This window comes from Dromaius novaehollandiae, chromosome 18 (assembly GCF_036370855.1).
Source record: "Dromaius novaehollandiae isolate bDroNov1 chromosome 18, bDroNov1.hap1, whole genome shotgun sequence".
Lineage (NCBI taxonomy): Eukaryota > Metazoa > Chordata > Aves > Casuariiformes > Dromaiidae > Dromaius > Dromaius novaehollandiae.
This window is the reverse complement of record NC_088115.1, coordinates 3,748,894-3,769,334: the sequence shown is the minus strand read 5'-3', so window position 1 is coordinate 3,769,334 and position 20,441 is coordinate 3,748,894. Positions and strand designations below refer to the sequence as shown.

General features: G+C 40.1%; 1 protein-coding gene across 1 annotated transcript in view; it reads right to left on the bottom strand.

Moving 5' to 3' along the window:
• The window catches only part of LOC112995544 (protoheme IX farnesyltransferase, mitochondrial), a 103,319-nt gene extending 84,518 nt beyond the window's left edge, over positions 1–18,801 (bottom strand). Inside the window, exons 1-4 of the mRNA XM_026120580.2 lie at positions 18,642–18,801; positions 18,194–18,318; positions 16,195–16,519; positions 6,669–6,793 (exon numbers count right to left, since the gene is read on the bottom strand). Of these exons, the coding sequence (XP_025976365.2) occupies positions 6,669–6,793; positions 16,195–16,519; positions 18,194–18,318; positions 18,642–18,684 (618 nt within the window). The 5' untranslated portion in view covers positions 18,685–18,801. The remainder of the gene's footprint in view (positions 1–6,668; positions 6,794–16,194; positions 16,520–18,193; positions 18,319–18,641) is intronic.
• Between the last annotated feature and the right edge of the window lie 1,640 nt (positions 18,802–20,441).

Below are 20,441 nucleotides of genomic sequence, written 5' to 3'. Positions count from 1 at the left end.
ATGATGAGACAACACCAAAAAAGCCCTGGTTTTAGGGATATAAAAAGGCCTACTGCTGTCTTCCCTTTCACGTTGCATTTCTTCATGGGGAAATGAAGGGGAAGGGGTCTGAGGGACTGTCAGACTTCTGCTATTTTCCTTCTCAATTTTCTTTGATAATCCAAGCACCTATCATGAACCACCATTTTCTGTACATTACTTTAACCCTTGTTTTATTTTCTTTTTCCTACTGCTTCAATTCTTGTAACAGATTTCTTTGTAGATTTGTTCAGAAATCACATCAACCCTGAAAGGGCTACAACAACTAATGTCACATTACTTCAATTTACTTTTCATAGCCAGACTCTCATGGAAAGCAAATAGTTAATTCGCTAACAGTCCAACATAAAACATTTTGTCTCCTACCGACAAAACCCATATAATAAACATCTCAGAAGCTCCAAGACAAACTTTCAGTGAATTAAGTGTTTGCAGGGCCTCTAACTCAGCTAAAACTAGAACAATTATAAAACATTCACAAGCAAAAGAAGATACAAGTAAAAAAGCCCTGATGCTCATGGGGTCAGCGAAAACCAACCATATACAAACCTCTTCTCAGGTTCCTTCATGCTCATAAAAGCCACTTGATGGGGTGGAGAAAGATGGATTTAGTTAATACTTAAAAACTTTTCCAGACACTGTGTTGATAATGTTGAAACAAAACACGGAGTTGATGAGCAGAAGGCTCCACTCCGCCATGGAAGCCACTTGCACATCTCCCAAATGCCTTCCTCCTCCAGAGGACTGCAGGTGTCCAGTATAACCAATTCCTCATGCTTTTTCTTCCTCCTTTAAAAATTAATTACGTTTTTAATGGGCCAATCAAGCTAAAACAGCTTGAACCACTATTTCCTGAGACATGAACAAAGTGTTGGACCTCTGACAATCGGTGACGTACAATCCTTCGTAACATTTACTTCTGCATTTAAAAAACACTTCCAAACTTACAGTTGCTCCTTACTCTTTCATCCAGTTACCTCACCTTAAACATCAGATGGTCCTGAAAACCACAAATACTCAAACTTAATTTGCTATGGTTGAATACAGAAATACAAGTGCATCGATATGAAGACTCCAACTGATTAGGTTGGGTTTTGGTCATTCTGATACCACTGTTCATCTGATTTGCATCAATTTGCACGTTTTCCCACCTGGGCTCCAAGTACCGCTCATAAACCCACACCTTCCTTGCAAGCACAACTGTAAAAATGCCCATTTCAGAACATCACTGCAATGAGCCACAGTATCTCCTGCAGGCAATGCAGGCACAATGAAGATTTGAAAACGCTGCTGCATTTGTAACCTCCAGCTTACCTTCCTCTGGAAGACGGGGTAATATTTGCTTATCTAACTAGGCTTATTAAATTTTTTAGCAGCTGTTAAGCTGCTTTGAGAGTAACGGTCAATCGAGTCATCACAGAACAGCAAACTATCATAAAAGGTGAAGACTACAAGCATCTTTCTGACAGTGTTGATATAGTAAGTGGATTAAAAAAGGGAGGAGAGGCTGTTCTCCTTCAATTTTTGCCTGGTGCCCATCGCTGTAGGATCTGAATGACTCCCTCCGTCTGTCCTAACCAGATAAAGATCATACGTAGAGTCGGAACAATACACTGGCAACTGAACTCAGATCCTAAATTTCACTCCATTATTTTAACACCAAACCCATCCTTGCTGCCCATTAAAACTATACTTTCAAGTGATCATTGCTGTCAAGAGATGTTGATGTTCAGGGCAAAACTTTGCGAGTCTTTTACATGTGCCAACCCGTCGAGAAGTATCGAGAAGTACAGATATTCCTGCTCCGAGACAGCAGTACCCATAAGATCAAACCCTAAAGGCACAGAGATATGCAGAGATATGTTCTCTCACTCTGGTTATCATACTTACTGTATTTCTTAATTTAGGCTAACTTCAGTTGAGATATTCAGTCCTGCCTGCTTCCTTTTCAAGGTACTATCAGTCGAATCCAACCACATCACTTTATCTTTCAGTTACTAAATTCAAACCATTTTAAACATCCTGCTTTCATCTTTATAGCCCTCTCCCACTTATTAACCGTGCTACAGTTACAAAAGAATGTACTTGACATATAAAACGTGCATGTGATTCTTTTAACGTTTTAATGTTGTGTACTGTGGTGTAAACATTTCTTCATGTTTTATCTCCTTCCCCATAAATCAGAGGCCAGTATCTTAGAAGTCTCAAAAATGACATGTTTTCTCCGTAATATAAATGTAAGACTCTACTACTAGAAACTTGAGTCATCTTTCAAAAATCATCAAAAACCAGACTTACAAAATAGCAGAAGATTATCAACTATCTTTTCCTCCCACTCCGTTTGCATGAGAGCACATGTATAGTACAGGAACAAATAAATTAGGAAACTGGTCTTCACGAGGCTATTAGAAAACCAGTATTTTGATTATTCTTTTTTGTCATTTCTACGGCACAACGAGGAGGTAAAATACCTTATCTTGTATCCATACTGACATACAACACTGAAAGAGTCCGGTAAGTGGACATTGTAAAAAAGTGGTCCGCTAGGAATAATTCTTGTTTTATCCATCATTAATATGCAGTGTTTACAAGATTAAATTCCAAAGCCTACTTGCCTTTTCTTACCATAACTGCAATTAATAAGAGTGATCTTACACTGAGATTTTCCAGTGTGTTTGGCTGCCTTAATTGCGTTACAGTGAAAACAAAATAACTCAGTCTTTTCCTTGGTAAACGCGTTAAATGATTTTTTTTAATTAAACACTGTAAAACACGGATCATTTTGAAAAAGAAAGGACAGCCAGGGAGAACACCTGTCTAAAATAATTGTAAGTTATTTCAATGCTGGAAAAACGAAAGAGCTCTTTGAAAAAAAAAAAAAAAAAAAAAAAAGAGGAAAGCAGTTTTAGCAGGTGGGACTGAAAAGTGGTGACATGTTGTAGTACAATAGTGAAGGGCTGAAGGATATAACGCAGTGTTGCGTGATGGGGAAGAGAATGAGAGACCGCTGGATTAGCATGCCACTAAAATGTTGGATTAGGTGAGAAGTACAACTCTGAAGTATTGTGATATGAAGGAGTGACACGGAGGCAGAACTGCTGGTAGAGGACAAGAGAAATAAAACACTATCTTTTCTTTGGCACCTTCCAGCAGAGATCTGCCTAGTCTACAGCACGACACTCAACTCTCAAGACACAACACATGTGCTACAGAAAAACCCAAGGATCCTCCGATATCGGCCCAGATCAGCAGAACTCCCAACATTTTCCACAAGTCCATGTGACTCCGTTTCTACCAAACTACTGTCTAACATACGTTATTCCAAAATACTTCTCTTGACATTCTCCACACAAACATTTCTTGAATGACTTCATTGCAGAACATGCACTACATTTTCCCCTAAAGCAATCCCTAGCTTAAGTAGCTCTTGTCTATATTTTTCAGCATATTTTCAAACACAACTTTTTTGATGTCACTTCTCCAAAAAAAAAAAAAAAAAAAAAATTACCAGCTTCTTAAAAATCATTATCCAATTCCACCGAATTGTCATAAAAATATATTATTTCTTCTTGCATCAGAAAGTACAGCTAGAATTTATGGGTTGTGAAAGGAACTTGTTTGTAAATACATGCCTTTGGTCGATTAATATCCAAATTGCACTTCTATAAACAATGGAAAAATACAGTGTTGCCAAGTCCCATCATTTTTTACTATTGCTTTTTTCTTAAGGACAGCGAAAGTGGGGTGAGAATCTCCACTAGGGTAAATTTTGTAACATTTCTAGCTCTTACAGTTAAGAAAAAAAAAAGTTTAAAGTATGACATACGTCAATCTAAAATCAAGAGGGCAAGTGATAATTGAAAGATTATTTTAGACCATTTTCCTATAGAAACAAAACAGATGACTTCTTGGTCTGTGTGGGTTACTTAGTACACTCCTGGCTCCCTCCCCAAGTTTTGAATGAGCTAGATGTTTTCAACTCAGTTTGACAGGGCCAAGCTGGCCTGCATTCCAACCAGATTGTTAATATGAGGTGCCTGGGAGAAGAAAAAAACCTCAAAACACAGAATCTGAATAGTTAAAAGCTGATATTAATAGTTTCAGGAACATCATGGAATCTCTATTAAATTTTCACAGAATAAAGTTCTTCATATCCTGTTCTAAATCATGGGGAAGAATCTTACACGATCAACACTTTGCCTTCCCACGACATAGTTGAGGACTGTAAGTTGTGGACACAGATTTATCAGGGAAACAAGGGGTGGGAAAGACATGCTGCCCTTAAAGATGCATAGATTTATAGTAATATAGGAAGCGGAAAGATGGTTATCACATAGAAAGGTCCTTAAGGGACAGCAAGGAGCAACAAGGGAAACATGAGTCATGAGCTGCCAGAGAAGAGGATGTGTGTTGGGGAGCAAGGCACAGAGCAAAGTAGCAATAAAAGGAAGTTCCAAGTCAAGCGTGCTACTTCCCAAAGGTTGAGCAGGGTACCCAAGCTTACAGTATTTATTGAAACTCAAATTCCCATCTTGAAACTCAACTGAAGCTCAAATTCCCATCTCTGATGCAAACAGCACCAACAGCAACATCGGTAAAGGAGTACTCATCGACTAAAACAATCTACTGAAAAACAAGGTGCTAAACTACAGCTGTTTTCCTTTGCTTTGACACCAACTCTACTTCTTTATTTTCTTTAATAAGAGTAGTTGCCTTGAAGGTCTGTCTACATAGGTGAGTGAGCAGGCTCACAATGAGCCAGAGTTAAAGCACTCAGCCAAGGTCATGCAAGAGTTTTACACTCTGTGAGGCTGGACTAAGCTTCCTATTCAAGGGCATATCAATGTTGTCCCTGTGGTGAGACAATAGTGAGTAAAAAGTGAATTATGAACCCAAACAAAAACTTACTGCACCCCTAACTTCCCCATCCCAGTAAACCTCAGTAGTGTCAAACCCTAAATTATGCGACAGGATTCCTGGTACTTCTAAGTATCACAAGAGTTTTAAAAATGTTTGTAAAGTGGCCACTTTGCAGGAAAAAAAATACAGCAATGAGGAACACATACAAGTGGAAAACAAAGAAAAGCAACTACTCGTGCATTAACATCATTTCTAGAAAGCTATATCAGAAGCTCGAGAAAGAAGAGTTACACAAGAGTCTCTAAACGAGAAATAATTAATTCTCTTCTTAGTCCAGGAGTATCCAGTTCAAAAGGCAATCCAAATACGACAGTAAATTATTTCAAAGGATTGTTAGGTCCCAAAATTATTCTTTTTTAGTATTAAAAAAAACAAAAACAACAAAAAAACTATAGTATGGGGAAAAAAGGGGGGGAAAAGAGCATATCAAAACCAAGGAAGTTTCACCTTAGTTATGGCAGCTTTTCTGCCCAGACATTCTTATTTTGTGAAAAATATGTACATGATAACCAAAGGTATACTTCACAAGTAAGATTATTTTTAAAGGCTAAGTGTTTTCATCTAAAGATTTCCAAGTAACTAACAAAATCACACTGCATCCTTCCCATTATACAGAGAAAACAGACACATTTAGCTGCTGACTCTAATTTTTAGGTCAATGGGAACAAACAGTAAAGCTTGTACCTCCCTTCAGTCTGAGCAAGACGTGTGCTTATGGGTGAAATCTAGAAAAGCACATCAGATACGTACAGTTGAGGTGTTATGAAGCTAAACATCAAAGGGCTTGAATCAATCAAGACGATCCCAGGACAGGTGATCTACTGGAAACCTTGGTGTCTTCTGCCATCAGAGGGAACCTAGAACCCAGGTCTCCCATCTCCCAGGCGACTGCTGAACTCACAAAGAGGTACCAAAGGTGGCACGGCTACTGCCACTGCTTTCTCAGGCCATGTTTACAATTGGAAGTGACTGTGGCTACTGTGCTTGTAGCTCCGTCCAACACCACAAGCGTGTGTTACTCATTTCCTGGTTTGGTTTGGTTCTCCTTTGGGGCTTAGGAAGAGCCTAACGGCAGCTTGGCTTCACAGCTGGACTGCGAGGAAGCCGAGCATTTGGCCTCAAGCTCAGCAGGCACTTTCACACCTGCGAGGAAGCTCAAGTTTAGGCACCTAGAACCTCTGCAACAGCAAACGACCGCTAGCAAACAATGGAGATTTTCCGTGTGTTTTAGAGATGTTGTGCGTGAGGTTTCCAGATTCAAATTTGAACACAAGCACACAAACCTCACCCAAATCCCAGGACAGACCTTTGGAGGCATTCCTTAGATTCCTTTGACACAGTCATACAGTAAGGCAACTGCAGAACCGTGCCCATTAGGCTAGAGCCCTACTAGCTATTCCTAAAACATAATTACACAGTTTTGCATGTGTCATTTCCAGTGACCCATACTTGGTATTTTCAAGATAAACATTATTATTGGGAGGCTTAAAACTTCATCAACTCAACTCTGAATAAACACACTGTGCCTAGCAACTATACTTTAATTCACAGTCATGTATTCCTTCCACGGAGTCAGCTTTAACGGGTCAGAGCTCACACTCCAGCTGAAGGCACAGCACTCCCAACCATTCCCTTACACTCCCCTGGCAGCATTTCGGCCACGAAGACGGTACCAGCTTGCAGTACAACCGAGCAGACGCCGTACTGACCTGATTGATGGAGTTGGCAGCACAGGAAGCCAGTCCGGTTCCAAGAGAGGCGAGGAGGAAACAAGTCAAGTCGAAAGGGACTGGAGCCATGGCAAACCCGGCGGAGGCAGTACTCACAACCAGAGCTGCAACATAAGCACAGAGCACAGGTCACCGCCACGGCAGCAACAACCATTTCCTTTACACATACCACTAGCGATAAGGTTTTCAAACCCTCTAAAAAACACAGTGCAGATTAACTTTTTACTTCTTTGGATCAAAGTAGCTCCTCAAGAACAGAGTACAATTAATGTTAATACTCTATAAAAGAAGACAAATACGGGAAGGTGAACTGTCAGAGATGAAATGAGAAATCCGGAAGCATCGGTGGATGTTTTCCACATTAGTGGAAAAGATAAGAATAAAACTTATGTTTCTGTATTCCCTATTTTATGAATTTGCTACAGGATCAACATATCCTGCAGCCTCCCACAACATATGCACAAAGTATGCTTGCTCCAGTAACTCACATGCCATTGAGTAAAGTCTATAGCATGGAAGAAAAGCAACATTAATAAAAATCCTGAATCGAGAGTTATTCATTATATCAAATTATAAAGGAAACTTAAAAGAAGCAGTCAAGAAAATCAAAAAGAGAACAAAGACAGGCAATCTGCACTAGGTAGAGCCAGTAACTTCACTGTAAAAGTATTTGTTCACACTCTTTCCTTTAGAGATACCCGTTTCAGGCACAAGAAGGTACACAAAATTTAAAGGCTTCAAAATTTGAGTGGGTTAACAAAAATCCATTTCAGTTCTGCCATACAAAATCATAACTTTATTCCAGTGTGGCAAATCCCATCCTTAAAATGAAAGCTATCTGAGTCTCAATCCAAATATTGTAACTACCCAAATAATAGCTCTTACGAACCTAGCTTTAGGCAAAAAACAGTATGAAACGAAACATTTTTTATAATATAAAAGTCAACCCCCTTATTCAATATCTTGGTCATGGTCTAAAAATTGTCATCTAAAATTAATACATTTATTAAACAGAAAAAAAATTAAACAATACTTTCCATGTATAATTTTACACTCCAGACCTCATCCAGCTCAAATTAAAAACATGCATCAAAGCTAGAAGATCTTTTTCTAAGAATCAAGATATTCTTATCTTCCTGATTCCTCCAAAGGCTCTTATTTGTCTGAAGTGAAATGACAAATAAATAACCTTTGCTGACTGAAGATATCTGGATTACCTACTAAGCAGTGTTACTGAAGATGAAGAATTACAATGTCAAGGCAGAGACCTGTCAGCAAGGATGTACATGCAAAGGACTAATTTCAAGAGCTGTGCCTGCATAAGAACCTTAGGATTTAATCCTAAAAAGGCAGCGATCAAAACTTCCTGCCCATCAAAACTTTCCTCTAAGTATTAAAAACCCATCGACAGCAGAATATTTTAATAAACATTAATTATTTAGCCTCCTTCAGCTAATTCTAACATAAGATGAATCTATGCTGGAGCCTTAATCCTCCATGAAACAACCACCGGTTCTGTAAAGACTCTGGACAGACTAACGGGGATGCAAGCACACAGCATTTTTTGGACGACATTTATTTAGGAGTCAAAGATACAGCATCTGGGTTTGAAAACTCTTTGGCCCTTCTTAGTAAGGAGCACGAGAAAATACAAGGTTTGGGGAAATTCACTGGTTTACAGTTGACGGAGTTAAAAAAATGTATGTATACACTCAAAAGATGATAGTGAAACAGTGGCGTTTACATTTCTGAGAGTGATTACATTCATTTTTTGGCATCATAAATCACACTTTCACTTCTAGACAAGAATTTAATTAAAACTTATCTCAGAGAGCACTTTACACTAATTTATTATGGGAAAACACCAACTCATTTACTAAAGGAGAAAGGTGGAGCAGACTGGCAAACAGGCAGCCTAACATTACCACTACACTGACCTCAAAAGAAATTCTAATACAGTATAGCGAAAGCACTAATTAAAGTTCCCATTGATTTCTCCAGATTAATCTCAGTCAGTCATTTCTGTGTGACTTATTAGGATCTCATTAAAAAAGGTTGTAGTACCTCCTCTCATTTATGCTACTGAAACGGGTGTTTTTAGTGCAGTGTCCTGAGCACAAGGTAGCCCCTGCGTGTCTCATCTGCACGCGATTCAAGTGCAACATGTAAGAGTCAATAAGCGAATTTTCCCGTTGGACGGGGAAGTTTATTTTCTTTCACCGTGGAAGCAATTATTTACTCTTCCATTTTCCTCCTGGAGGAAAAGTATATTTAATGGAGATGACATCAAGGGAATGAGGTCATTGACTCTGTTTGTTTTTTAATCCCTGTTAGTTTAGTGCTTTAGGGACAAAATTAACTTCACCGTATTGCATAGTGGATGGAATTGATCCTCTCAACATTTGTTAAAGAGAGTTGACATTATATATGCTCTTCAAAAAGCAGTCAGGATTTAAACTTATGATCCCAATCCAGACCTAATTTTATGTCTTTTAAACATATTTACCTTTAACAGAAATTAAAAAAGGACATTTGTCTACAATTTCAGTATAAAGGAAAAAGAAAATGCTAAGGGATTGGGGGGGGGGGGGGTTGAATTACAGTGCTTCCAGCATAAGAACACACACAAAAATTCTACAGTCTGTATCATTCTTTATATTCCTTTTCAGCTTCACGGTAATTATAAATCTTCATATATATTTATAGCATGCAAATCGCTATGCCATGTGTTTACCTCCCATTAAAAAGTAGCCAAGCCAAAATAAAAGGGTAGAAACCCAAAGCAAACCAACCGAACTTTAGATTTCCTTTCTTCTTCTGTACTGACAATCATATATATATACACACACATACACACACAAATATATACATATATATATATATAAACACACACACACTTGAAATCAAATAATCTGCAGCTTTATCACCAAGCTCATTAAAATAAGGAGGAAGAAGAAAAGCAGAGGCATTCTACTTTAATGCAGGACCCAACTTCGTAGTTCTACTACAGAGCTTTACGCACTCCTTAAAGGAAAGCAGCCTTCCGAAAGCCGACGCATTAGAAGGATTTTCCTTCCTGAGTTTTCACACTTTGTTTTCTGGAAAGCTAAATGCAATGATCAGCAACAGCGTTACAGGTCTGACCACCGCTTTCTTTGTAACCTTAGGTTTGTTTGGGGTAGGCATAGCCAGGGCTTGCTGTGGATTACAGCCTGCACGCTAAAGGTGGCCAGACTCCTCCGAGTAAAACTGGAGTCTGGAACAGTAATAAAAAAAAAATTAATTTAAAAATTTATTTTTAAAATTAAAATGAAATATTATAAAGTGAGCAGATCGTGACCATCTATTAATCTATTACATTTTTTAAATACTTTGTGAAAAATAAACTAATAGCTTATTTTGTTAGTTTTCTCGGTAGCATGAAAAATAAATTGCAAAAAAGCTACCATTATTAAGCTTTGTATCTTTGATAGGATCACAGTTACTATTTTAATAATCTCAAATTAAGAACTATTTTCTGACAGGCGTATAAAATATACTTATAAAAGAGAATACATGTAGCCCAGTAATAACCTAAACTATGAACACGGATTAATCTTTGTCAAAGTTTCTGGCTATATTAAAACTACCATTTAAATTTTACTGTCAGTTGAAGTAGTGAAAAAATACTAGAACTCCACTAAAGCAGATGGAATGTTTTACTAGACCGGTTGTTATCTGAATTTTAGCCTACGCACACACCTGTACCTTATTTATTCATCGTTGCTATATTACTTAGCAGTTGTATAACCCTCAGGACCATCACACAAAACTGGATCACCGTTACCATCTTCACTTTACAAATAGATTCTGTGTCCAAATAACGAGCGCAGAGACGAAGCAGGATGCTCGCGATCATGTGGTGAGTCAGCTGCAAATGTCTCAAGTTTCCGATTGCCAGTTTAATAATTCTGTGCTAGAAGATCACTCGCGCACAGACACAACCTCTTATGCTACACCTGATAAACTCTGGTTGCAAATGCTTTCTCGTAAACAAGACAGGATCGTTTCCCTAGAAGTGGGCCAAAAAAAATGTACTAATTTTAGACTCCAAACCTGGAAATATTCATAATTTACCATGTTTGTCCACTTCTGCAATTTTAAATGCAGCTTAATAAGTGCATGATGCAGAAACCATGGACAGTTTTGTAGCTGGCAGTCTTCACTCATAGGGTTTTATATAGTGCTGTCTAGCTACCTCAGATTGGACGGACACTCCAGCAGTCATCTAAGCCAACCTCCAGCTCAAAGTGAGGTCAACACTGAATTCAGGCCAAGTTCCTCAAGGTTTTGTCATCTCCAAGGATGAAAATTTCACAGCCTCTCTGGGCAACGTGGTTCCAAAGAGCCTGACTGTCCTCATGGTGAAACCTTTTCCCTTACATCAAGCCAGAACCTCCCATTTCGATTTATGAAACATGTTTCTCTGTGCTGGGGTTTACAGACATATTTAAAAAAGAATTGAAAATTACAGTGTAGATGCTTCCTAACCTCTTTTTAAGGAAAATCTTGGCAACTGATTGGAAAACGTCCAAATTTTCCTTCCTGTGGAGAAGCTACTATTGATCAGACTGCATCAAAATGACTCCGCTCAGTTGGACATGTGACTCTTTTCCTTAAAAAAAACCCATCAAACTAATTCATAGGCCTCCGCAGAGTACCGATTACACCAGTCTTGCGATTTACTCCATAACATGCACATTACTTTTGGATGAGAGAAAGCATGGTAGGTTTGATTCTGATCTGACCACAGAAAACTGGGATGACTTTAATAAAGATGCTGAATTACTCCAGATTTACAGAGGTCTAAACAGTATCTCAGGCTTGCCTATTTTAGCTCTCTCCTAAGATACAGACCATGGCAAAACCAGCGATAATTTACTCTCAGCTATTACTACATAAAGTTAACAGGATACTAGGTTGAACTCTAAGAACTAGATATAACCAACCAACCAACATCTCAGATCCTGAATGAGGGAAACACAGCAAAACATAGGCCTCCTTTGAGAAAGTTGTCAGATACCTTAACGGACAGGAAAAATAGCAACATATTTAAATTACAGCAAAGGAGGGTTTTTGTCAGGCACAAAGAGAAGTCCTTCAGCAGGAAGGTCAGCGACGCACTGCAGCAGACTGCCTGGGGAAGCTGGAGATTCTCCGCTCTTGGATCATTTTAAGCACAGACAGGACAACATCAGTCAGGCATGACAAACCTAAACTTGGTCTTGCCGTGGGCAAAAGGAAAGGACTAGATGTCCACCTGAAGCATCACTTGCAGGTCCCTGTCGTTCTATGGATATCACGTACACCAAACCAAAGCAAGTCACTCAGGATGGAAGCTGTTCTGTTCAGATCTGAAACAGGTCTCCAGTAATAAAAGCAGGGCTAATCGTGTCTGATTAGATCCATTATTAAAATGTGCTTCGAAAAGAATGCTACCAAAACTCTAAAACGGCTTTGGAGAGTAGGAAAATAAAAGTGCTTTGCAATGACATGCCATAAAAAGAGCATAAAACCTTTGGGATGGAGACTGATTTTGCATATGGACTCTGTGTAAACAGCAATCGGTTAATGAATAATTGCATTTAAAAAAGTATCTTTACAGACACAAATTAATATGTTTGTGAAGACAAATGAAAATGTTAGCTGCAGTATATTAAAATGCAAGATAAGGGAAAAATAGATAAATGTTTGAAACATATGGGCATTAGCATGCCTTTCATCAAGCAACTGATGGAGATTTGTATTACAGTAGCCACGACGGGAGCTGTGAGCCAGGACTCCATTCTTCCAGGCACGGTAGAGATACGCTAAAGAGACAGCCTCCTCCTCATTGAGCTTGCAATTTAGATTAAAAACACCGCGGCTGTTTAGAAATTAGTAATTAAATTTACATCTGACTGATATTTATATTCCCACTTCTCAGATATTTGCTACATAACGTGATATACATTTGGCTGGTCTTCCCCACCAAAAGACCAATGTGCAAGACATCCTTTGCTACGGGAGCAAGAGCGAGAACACGTTCATACCATAGTGAAATGTCTAATGAGAATATTCAACATTTGGCGTATTGCACCATCACTGCACTTCCCCCAAATTAAATGGGGATTGAAAACTGAAGTTTAGTTTTCCTGTGTTTATGTGCACATAGCTCATCTTAGTTTTTATCTGTGATCACTGGGGAAACATTACTTAAATGTAAACTTTAAGTTAAATTTAAGAAGATGAGACAACCTGAAAGTCTTAATGATGTGTTTGCATTGTAAATTATTAGATTTACTCCTATTACCGTATCATCCCATCTTTTTCCTGTTCTCAGCTACGCATGAACTTTAGAATAAAGTTGAAAACAATGACATTTATAATTCTGAAAACTTATCAGGCAGATGCATTAGCTTTCCAAGTGCCAGGATGGTAAGATGCAGCTGTTCAGAGAGCAGCCAAGAGAGACCGACACAGAGAAAAGATGGAAATCGAAACCAAAAAGGTAGATTACGCAGCAAGGAATTAAAAGTTCCCTAATCGTTTTTTACGGCAAAAGAATATAAACAAAAATCTTTTCCTGTTGTGAAGCAGTTTCTAATGGCAGTGGCATAAGAGCTGCAGTTTACATGAAGCAGGAGGGTATGGTAATGGCTAAACTCATTTCCGTTCAAAGGTGAATTACAGTTCAGAATACAAACAAACATTCACTTTACTTCAGCAGCAGGAAAAGAACAGGGCACAAGGACACCCCATTTTAGCATAATGCACAGTTTGTTTTTTTGTTATTTTATACTCTAAAAAGTATAAATAAAGCGCCAGCCAAAAAACCCACACAGGATATGAGATCTATCAGAGCTTCATGGGTGAAATGAATTGAGCTTGCGTGTCATTTATAAAAACTGACTTGAGAGAATTTACTTTAAAAAAAAAAACAAAAAAAAAACAAAGAACCACACTACCATATTCCTTACAGAATATAATTTTTCCATGCGGTTACACAACTTGCAAAAAAGCTAATTCCATTTCCTTGCTCTGCACACTGTGCCCAGTATTTTTGCTGCTGCTGTCTCCTGAACCATCGTACGAGCAAAAAAGACCAGTATCAGACCTCCCCTCCTGCAAATCTCTCTTCAAGCAAAACTCAACTTATTCTTTCTTTCTAATTCCAATAAAATCTCCCCACCTTAGGACATCCTCCCCTCCACATACCTAAAGATCACAGCGAGAAGAGAGGTTTTCTGGGTTTGGGGAGGGGGGGGGTGGTTTGGTTGGTTTTGTTTATTCACCTCTACACCTTCTCAACAAAGTTTACTACTACACTTCGCTTTGGATCAAGAACAGCACATCTGAAAACAGACTTAGACAAAAGAACAGGCGATCTTGAAGCAAACAAAATTCTGTAACCATTGCCTTCCACAGCTTTCAAGTACCACCAGATTTTAGAACTGAAGTGGTGCTCTGCACGAGTCAATATTGATACGCCAGATTTAAACGAGAGCCTGCTAGAAGCTGTTGACATCTGTGGCACACTGCCAGGCAGCAGTGAGGCCACACACACACACAAAAAAAAGCATCACTTGGTTTTTTTCCCCTCCAGAAAAAAAGTATTCTTCACTCTCAGCCCAGTTCTTGAAACTCCCTTTCTGAGGGACACCAATAATGCTCAGATGTGATACATACTAACACTGAGCTTACCCATAAGTAATATCAGAAAATTTAAGAACGTATGTTTTAAGCGCTTACAACAACAGTTCATTCACTTTTTTTTTTTTTTTTTAAGTGGCCATTTAATCATGGCATTTTAACTTTTTTATATCTGAATCTATTGAGGTTTTTTAAATTTAATTCCACTTCAATAACTATCACAGGCTTCAAGTTCACGTGAAAGAGCCACTTAAATAAAATCACCTCATTGAAAAGATGCCAGATATGAACAATCCAGCAGAACTGTTCACATAGTGCTAAATTTATCCATGATGGGCACTACAGAAACAAAATATTACTAAAACTGAACAGCTGGGGGGGGGGGAGCAAGACCTATAACAAGCAGAAAAAACAAAAGACTATAGTTCAGGTTGCATGTGTCACAAAGCTGTTGCCATTTTGCAGTTTGCGTTCAAAAACCGTGATAGCTGCTGAAAATGCCAGTGACATTTTTATACTCTTAAATCTGAGATTATGAATGATAATAAGCAAAAGGGACGTGCCAAAGTCTTAAAAGACATGTTTTCCCTTCCTCAAGTCTTCTAACACAGCTCTTTACCAGCATAAGATAAACATGCAGAGTCTGAGTTTCTTTAAAGTGGTTGGAGGAACATTTGGACATATAGACAAGATCAGCTTCGCTGAATCTGAAACATGAGATTTCTCATCCACACTGAAAGCTATAAGGCTTTATTAGAGAGAATAAAGCAAACCATCGCACGCTGCATGTGTTCAAAACGATTTTTGCATGACAACATAAATACTGCAAGAAAAGAAGTTTCAAAAAGTAAACAGACTTCAGGATTTTTATTTGATGAAATAGAACAAATTGTTATGGCAAAGAACAGTGTTATTATCAAGAACCTCTCTGGCCCACTGAAGAGAGCACCAGAGTAACGGACTTTGGAAATTATTTTTCTAGTCCTTGCCCTGATACAGAGAAGATGCAAGGGCTTGGTCATATCATTACAAATGTCATAACATTCCACCTTCCAGAGGCATAAAGTATATATAGCACTATCTAATGGCAAAGGAGTAACATATACACATGTTATATATTACTGTTGGAATAAAGTAAAATTTATTTAGGCTAGAAGACAACAATTTAACAGACAACTGGTTTGAAGGTACAACTCTGTTATTGACTAGGGAAGTACCTTATTTTAGAAAACTGAAATGGTCACACTCAAACTTTTTTTCTCTGTAAATCACAAAATTATTCACATCATTTTCCACTACTGTATTTTCTATTTTAATATGAATTTCAGGAGAAGCACCACCAAAGTAAAAGGTAAGGATATACGACAGAAGACTGGTAAGCTTAAGCACAGAGATTTTAAATACTTAATGCAACATTTTTAAAATCACTTCCTAATCCAGTCTTCCCTCAATGCATTTTTAATTAATAATGGGAAATTATTCTACTGATAAGCAGAAACAATAAGAAGAATACTACTGATAACTACCAGTGGCACCATCAAGTTTTGCCTTCTTTGGAGCACAGATTTGTACAAACACTTGCTTATGATCCCCAAAAGCTACTTGGTTATATGATGTAAGCTCTCCTCATTGTATTTAAACAAATTTAATGGCCAAACTATTATATACTTTCACAAAACTATTTTTCCTTGCACACATTTGATGGAAATTACCGAGATACTTTGGGTCACTAAGGTGGAAATTACTATATAAAAACATACACAATACTATTAACATGTTAAGGAACCCTGAAATCAGATAGGATGCCCAGAAATGAAAAAAATACCAGTAGTACCTGTAAGCTTAATTTTGGACAAACGTGCCAAAATTCCCGGCAATTCATCCAGCTGTAGCTTCATTTCTTTCCATTGTCTTTCTTCTTTGGATCCTGCTTTTACTGACGATACTGAGCCTTCTATTTCTGCAGCTGACGTCATTTCTCGCAGCTCATTTCTGGTTGACGTCTCAGACAAAGTTTGATGAACAGGTGAAATTGGTCTAATCTTGTGTATAACCGTTTTTTCCTGACCTAATTGTTGACTCTCATGAAAAGGAGGTGCAACTGAATCTGACTTAGGTTTTGCTCGTTGGCTGAGGTCTTTGTTGTGTTGTGTTACATGCTAAATAGAATGATAAATATTAAGATGAATAGGTTAGAAGCTGTTTCTGCCCATTTCTGGTTATTATTAACACTATTATTATTGCTCTATTACTCTTAAGAGGAAAACTTTCTATGATGATATGATGTTGAGTTAGTCTGAATTTCAAACACTTTTTTCATTTGCAAAAAGGTTTCTGAAATTGAACAAGATACAGCAAAGGCAGCTTTCCGTTTCACAACTACTGCAAAAACTGAAGAATTGCTTCAAGACAAATTATTGCTTCCCTTGTAGTTTCAACTGCAAACTTTCTTTTATCCATATTCAGAACTATCAGGTAACACCATTTAGTTTACAACCCATTACTTCACCTTTAAACAAAGAAGTGCACACATGCTCAAAAAAAATCCAGTCTCTAAAGCTCTGTATTTTTTGCATACTTGTAACATATGAAAGAAAAAAAAAAAATCAGAAAATGCTAGAAAATACAATCCACCTCCTATGATGTAAAAACATCTCTCACATCAGTCACTACCTATCCCAAACTTCATATCAGTTTACTAGACTTGACAATTTTTTTGCAATGGTTACAAGGAATAAAATATTGCATGGAAAGTTAGAAGGCAGTTGTTTCTGCTCTTTTACATCCCTTATAAGATAAAGTAAGGAAGAAGAAAAAGGGCACGTAGCTTCTCCTATCTTTCAATCTTCGTTCCTAAAATTTTCCTGTATACATCAAGCACAAAATGTAAAAAGATATCACTTTTAGCTAATTATGTCTTAAAGTTTGTACAAATTAATTATTACAGTGACGAAGAAGGATTTGAAGCTTTTCAACTCTAAATGACTAATCTGAATACAGCTCAAATCAACAATAAAAAAAAAATTTGAGATGTGGTGACCCACATGCGGAAGGGCCCACCACCTCCTGGTTCAAACATAACTGATGCTCCAAAAATAACACCAAAATTACCTGCTTCTTGCAATCAAAGCAATCATGAGATGTGAGACTTAATCTCATCCATATTCCATGGATGGATTCCATCCATCCACTCCAAAATATGAGGACCAGAACACACTCAGGAGAGAGCGAAATACATCTTCACTACCATTATCTTATCTGTGATACAACTGTTCAACAAAGAAGGTACTATTTGGGGGTACAAATGACAATTACAGTTCTTTTTACACCAAAAACTAATGCCAAACTATAGAAGATAATCTGCTAAGCTAAATAGCTCAGGACTTTTGATTCAAATTAACTGTTTTAACTTTTAAATAGGAATGCACTAGCTAAGCGAGCGAGTTCATCTGCCACTCATACATCTGCTAGCCAAGATTTGTTTTTTGTAGCAGTGGTTTAAAAAACAACCTTAAAAATAGTTTAAGAAGGGGTTCTCTATGTGAGATGAGCACTCCACTCCAAAGGCACAGAAAATCCCCTGCCAGGTCGGGGACACGCTGCGGCACAAGGCACTGCCCTGGCGTGCTTCCAAGGCGCCTCTCCTCCACCCTCAGATGTTTTAGCTCCCAAGCACGAAACTCTGAGACAATGCAGAAAAGGGGATGCTTGGGCTTGCTTGAGCTGGGCAGATAGGAAAAGTGTTATTTTTACCAGCTAACCTCCAGTCTGACTCATCGCATAGCACAAATTTGAGAACGGACAACGGCGGACGAACGCAGTCCTTGACTCACCATTCGCCTGAGGAAGCTGAAGCACTGAAACGTGGTCAGCCTGCCGTTGGCGGCTCGGCACAGATGCACGAACTTGCAGGGTATCTGCCGAAACGCCCTTTTCCGGAGGTGCCACACGAATAAGCCTGTCGGAAGGCAAGGGAGAGCGTGAGGCGGCGGCCGGCCGCGCGCAGGCCCAGGCGGGCGCTTCGGGGCGCTCCGCGGTTTGGGGGTCCTCCCCAATCCCCCGGCCCTTCACAGAGCTGCGCTTTAGGCGTCTCCCTCTCCGGCTCCGCGCGTTAGGAGCAGCTTTATCTCGGCAACGACCCGCCGGTAAGGCTTAACGGGGGCGCCCCAGCGAGCAGCGGCGGTGCCCGCCCGGGCCGGCGCAGCCCCGGCGACCGACGACGCCCCGCAGCCCCACGGTGGCGGGCCGGGCCCGGCCCAGCGCTACCCCCGCCTCCGGTACCTGCCAGCGCCCGCGGGCCGCCGCACGGGCGAGCGGCGCTCATGGCCGCAGCGGCCTCTCCCGCGGCGCCCTCGCCCCTCACCGCCTGGGCGCCGCCATCTTGCCCGGCATGACCTCCAAGCGCCTTCCGGGTCAGCGCTTCCGGGGCGGTGACCGGGGGCGCGGGGCTGGGCTCCTCGCGGCGGCCGGGGCGGCTGCTTGTCCGGGAGGCGCCCCCAGCCCCCCCGGGACAGCGGGGCCGGCGGAGGGGCCGCGCGGTGCCCGTTTGCCGCCGGCCCCCCCCCCCCCCTCCCGCGGGAGCTCTCAGACTCGCTCTCCGCGGAGAGGCGGCCCAAATCGCTGCCCGCCGGGGCGCGGGGAGCCGCTCGTCTCCTGCCGAGCGCTGGTTACGGTTTCCCCGGCTGCTCCGGGGTCCGGTTTCCGTGCCGGGCCCGCGCCGCGCCCGCCGTAGCCTAAGGGGCGCCGGGGAAGGGGCGGGGGGATCACAGGCTGCTCGCACAGCAGCTGGGTGACGAGTAAGGGTGGCTTTTTAAGCCGGGACATGAAGTCTCATTCCCAGGACAGCCTGAGTGTTCAAAAGCACAGGGCTTGGTAGAAATCATCTGTATTTAGCTGCTGAAAGTCGTTTCTGAAAATTGAGGGTTAAACCACTTGGGTTGAGTTACCTGAGGCTGCCCAACGCCGGTCCCAGCTGCACAGTCTCCTTTCCACATCAGAGTCCTGGTGCTTGCTGGATCCGTCCCTGAGCTGATCCGACTTGCTAACCTGAAGGGGAAAATGCCTTTTGCTGGGATGACTGAACTCACCCTGCACGGGGTCCGATAAGATGAAAGCTGGTGTAAGGCCTGGGAGAAGGGGCCTGTGATGTAGTTTGAATAAAAAGGGAGGGGAATGGTTAGGTCTGCTCGAGCTGTAAAGTGAAACTGCACCCTGAGGCACCTTTAAAGTGTTTTCTCTTAAGAGTTTAAATTGAGGAGATGTAGGCTATAAGTCACTTGAATGCTTTTGAAAATCCTGCTTAATATTTTAACATAGAGATCTTCTTCGGAACTATTTTCCTTCCAGGCTTTCATATCTTTATAGTGCTTAAATTCATGCAAAAGTCATCTTAAATCATTATTAGGAAGATAAAATGAAAACACTCACCCTAATTCACCAAGAATATCCTACTTTGAAGCATTTATTTCCACTCTCTCTCTATTTGAGGAGCTGGGAAGAAATTAGGACTTCACATTTCTTACAATTAATATCCTGTTTTACTCTGAGTTCTCATCACTCAGCATATATCAATTTGCAGTTCCTGTTTGCATCTCTGGTTTTTATAACTTCCACAGATTTGTTCTCAAGTTAAATTTACACCTACAAAAATAAAATAAACATCACATAGCAAATACATAATGGTTACATAGAGGGATGGGATGGTTGGTTGGTTTTAGGGCAGTTGGGGTCACCGAGGAAAAGGCTGAGGTAGACAAGTGTTGCTATGACAGGGCTGAGATTTAAGGCCTGATTTTCATTGCCGTTCGCTTGTGCAATAAATTGCACCCCTGTAGAGAGGAAGGTAAAACACTACTTTTCTAATTAAGGAGCATGTTATCCACAGGCCTCAAGACAGAGAAATACCTCCTTAGGAAAAAATAATGGTGATTTAAGGAATGCAGAATGACACATACCAGTCTGGGTTTAACCACTAAAGCTGCTCCTGGAGAAGAAAAACATCTTAGAATTTTTAGTGGACACAAACATCCAAATATCAGAGTAATTCAGCTTAAAATGGCTGTACAGGCTTTTGGTCTTGTT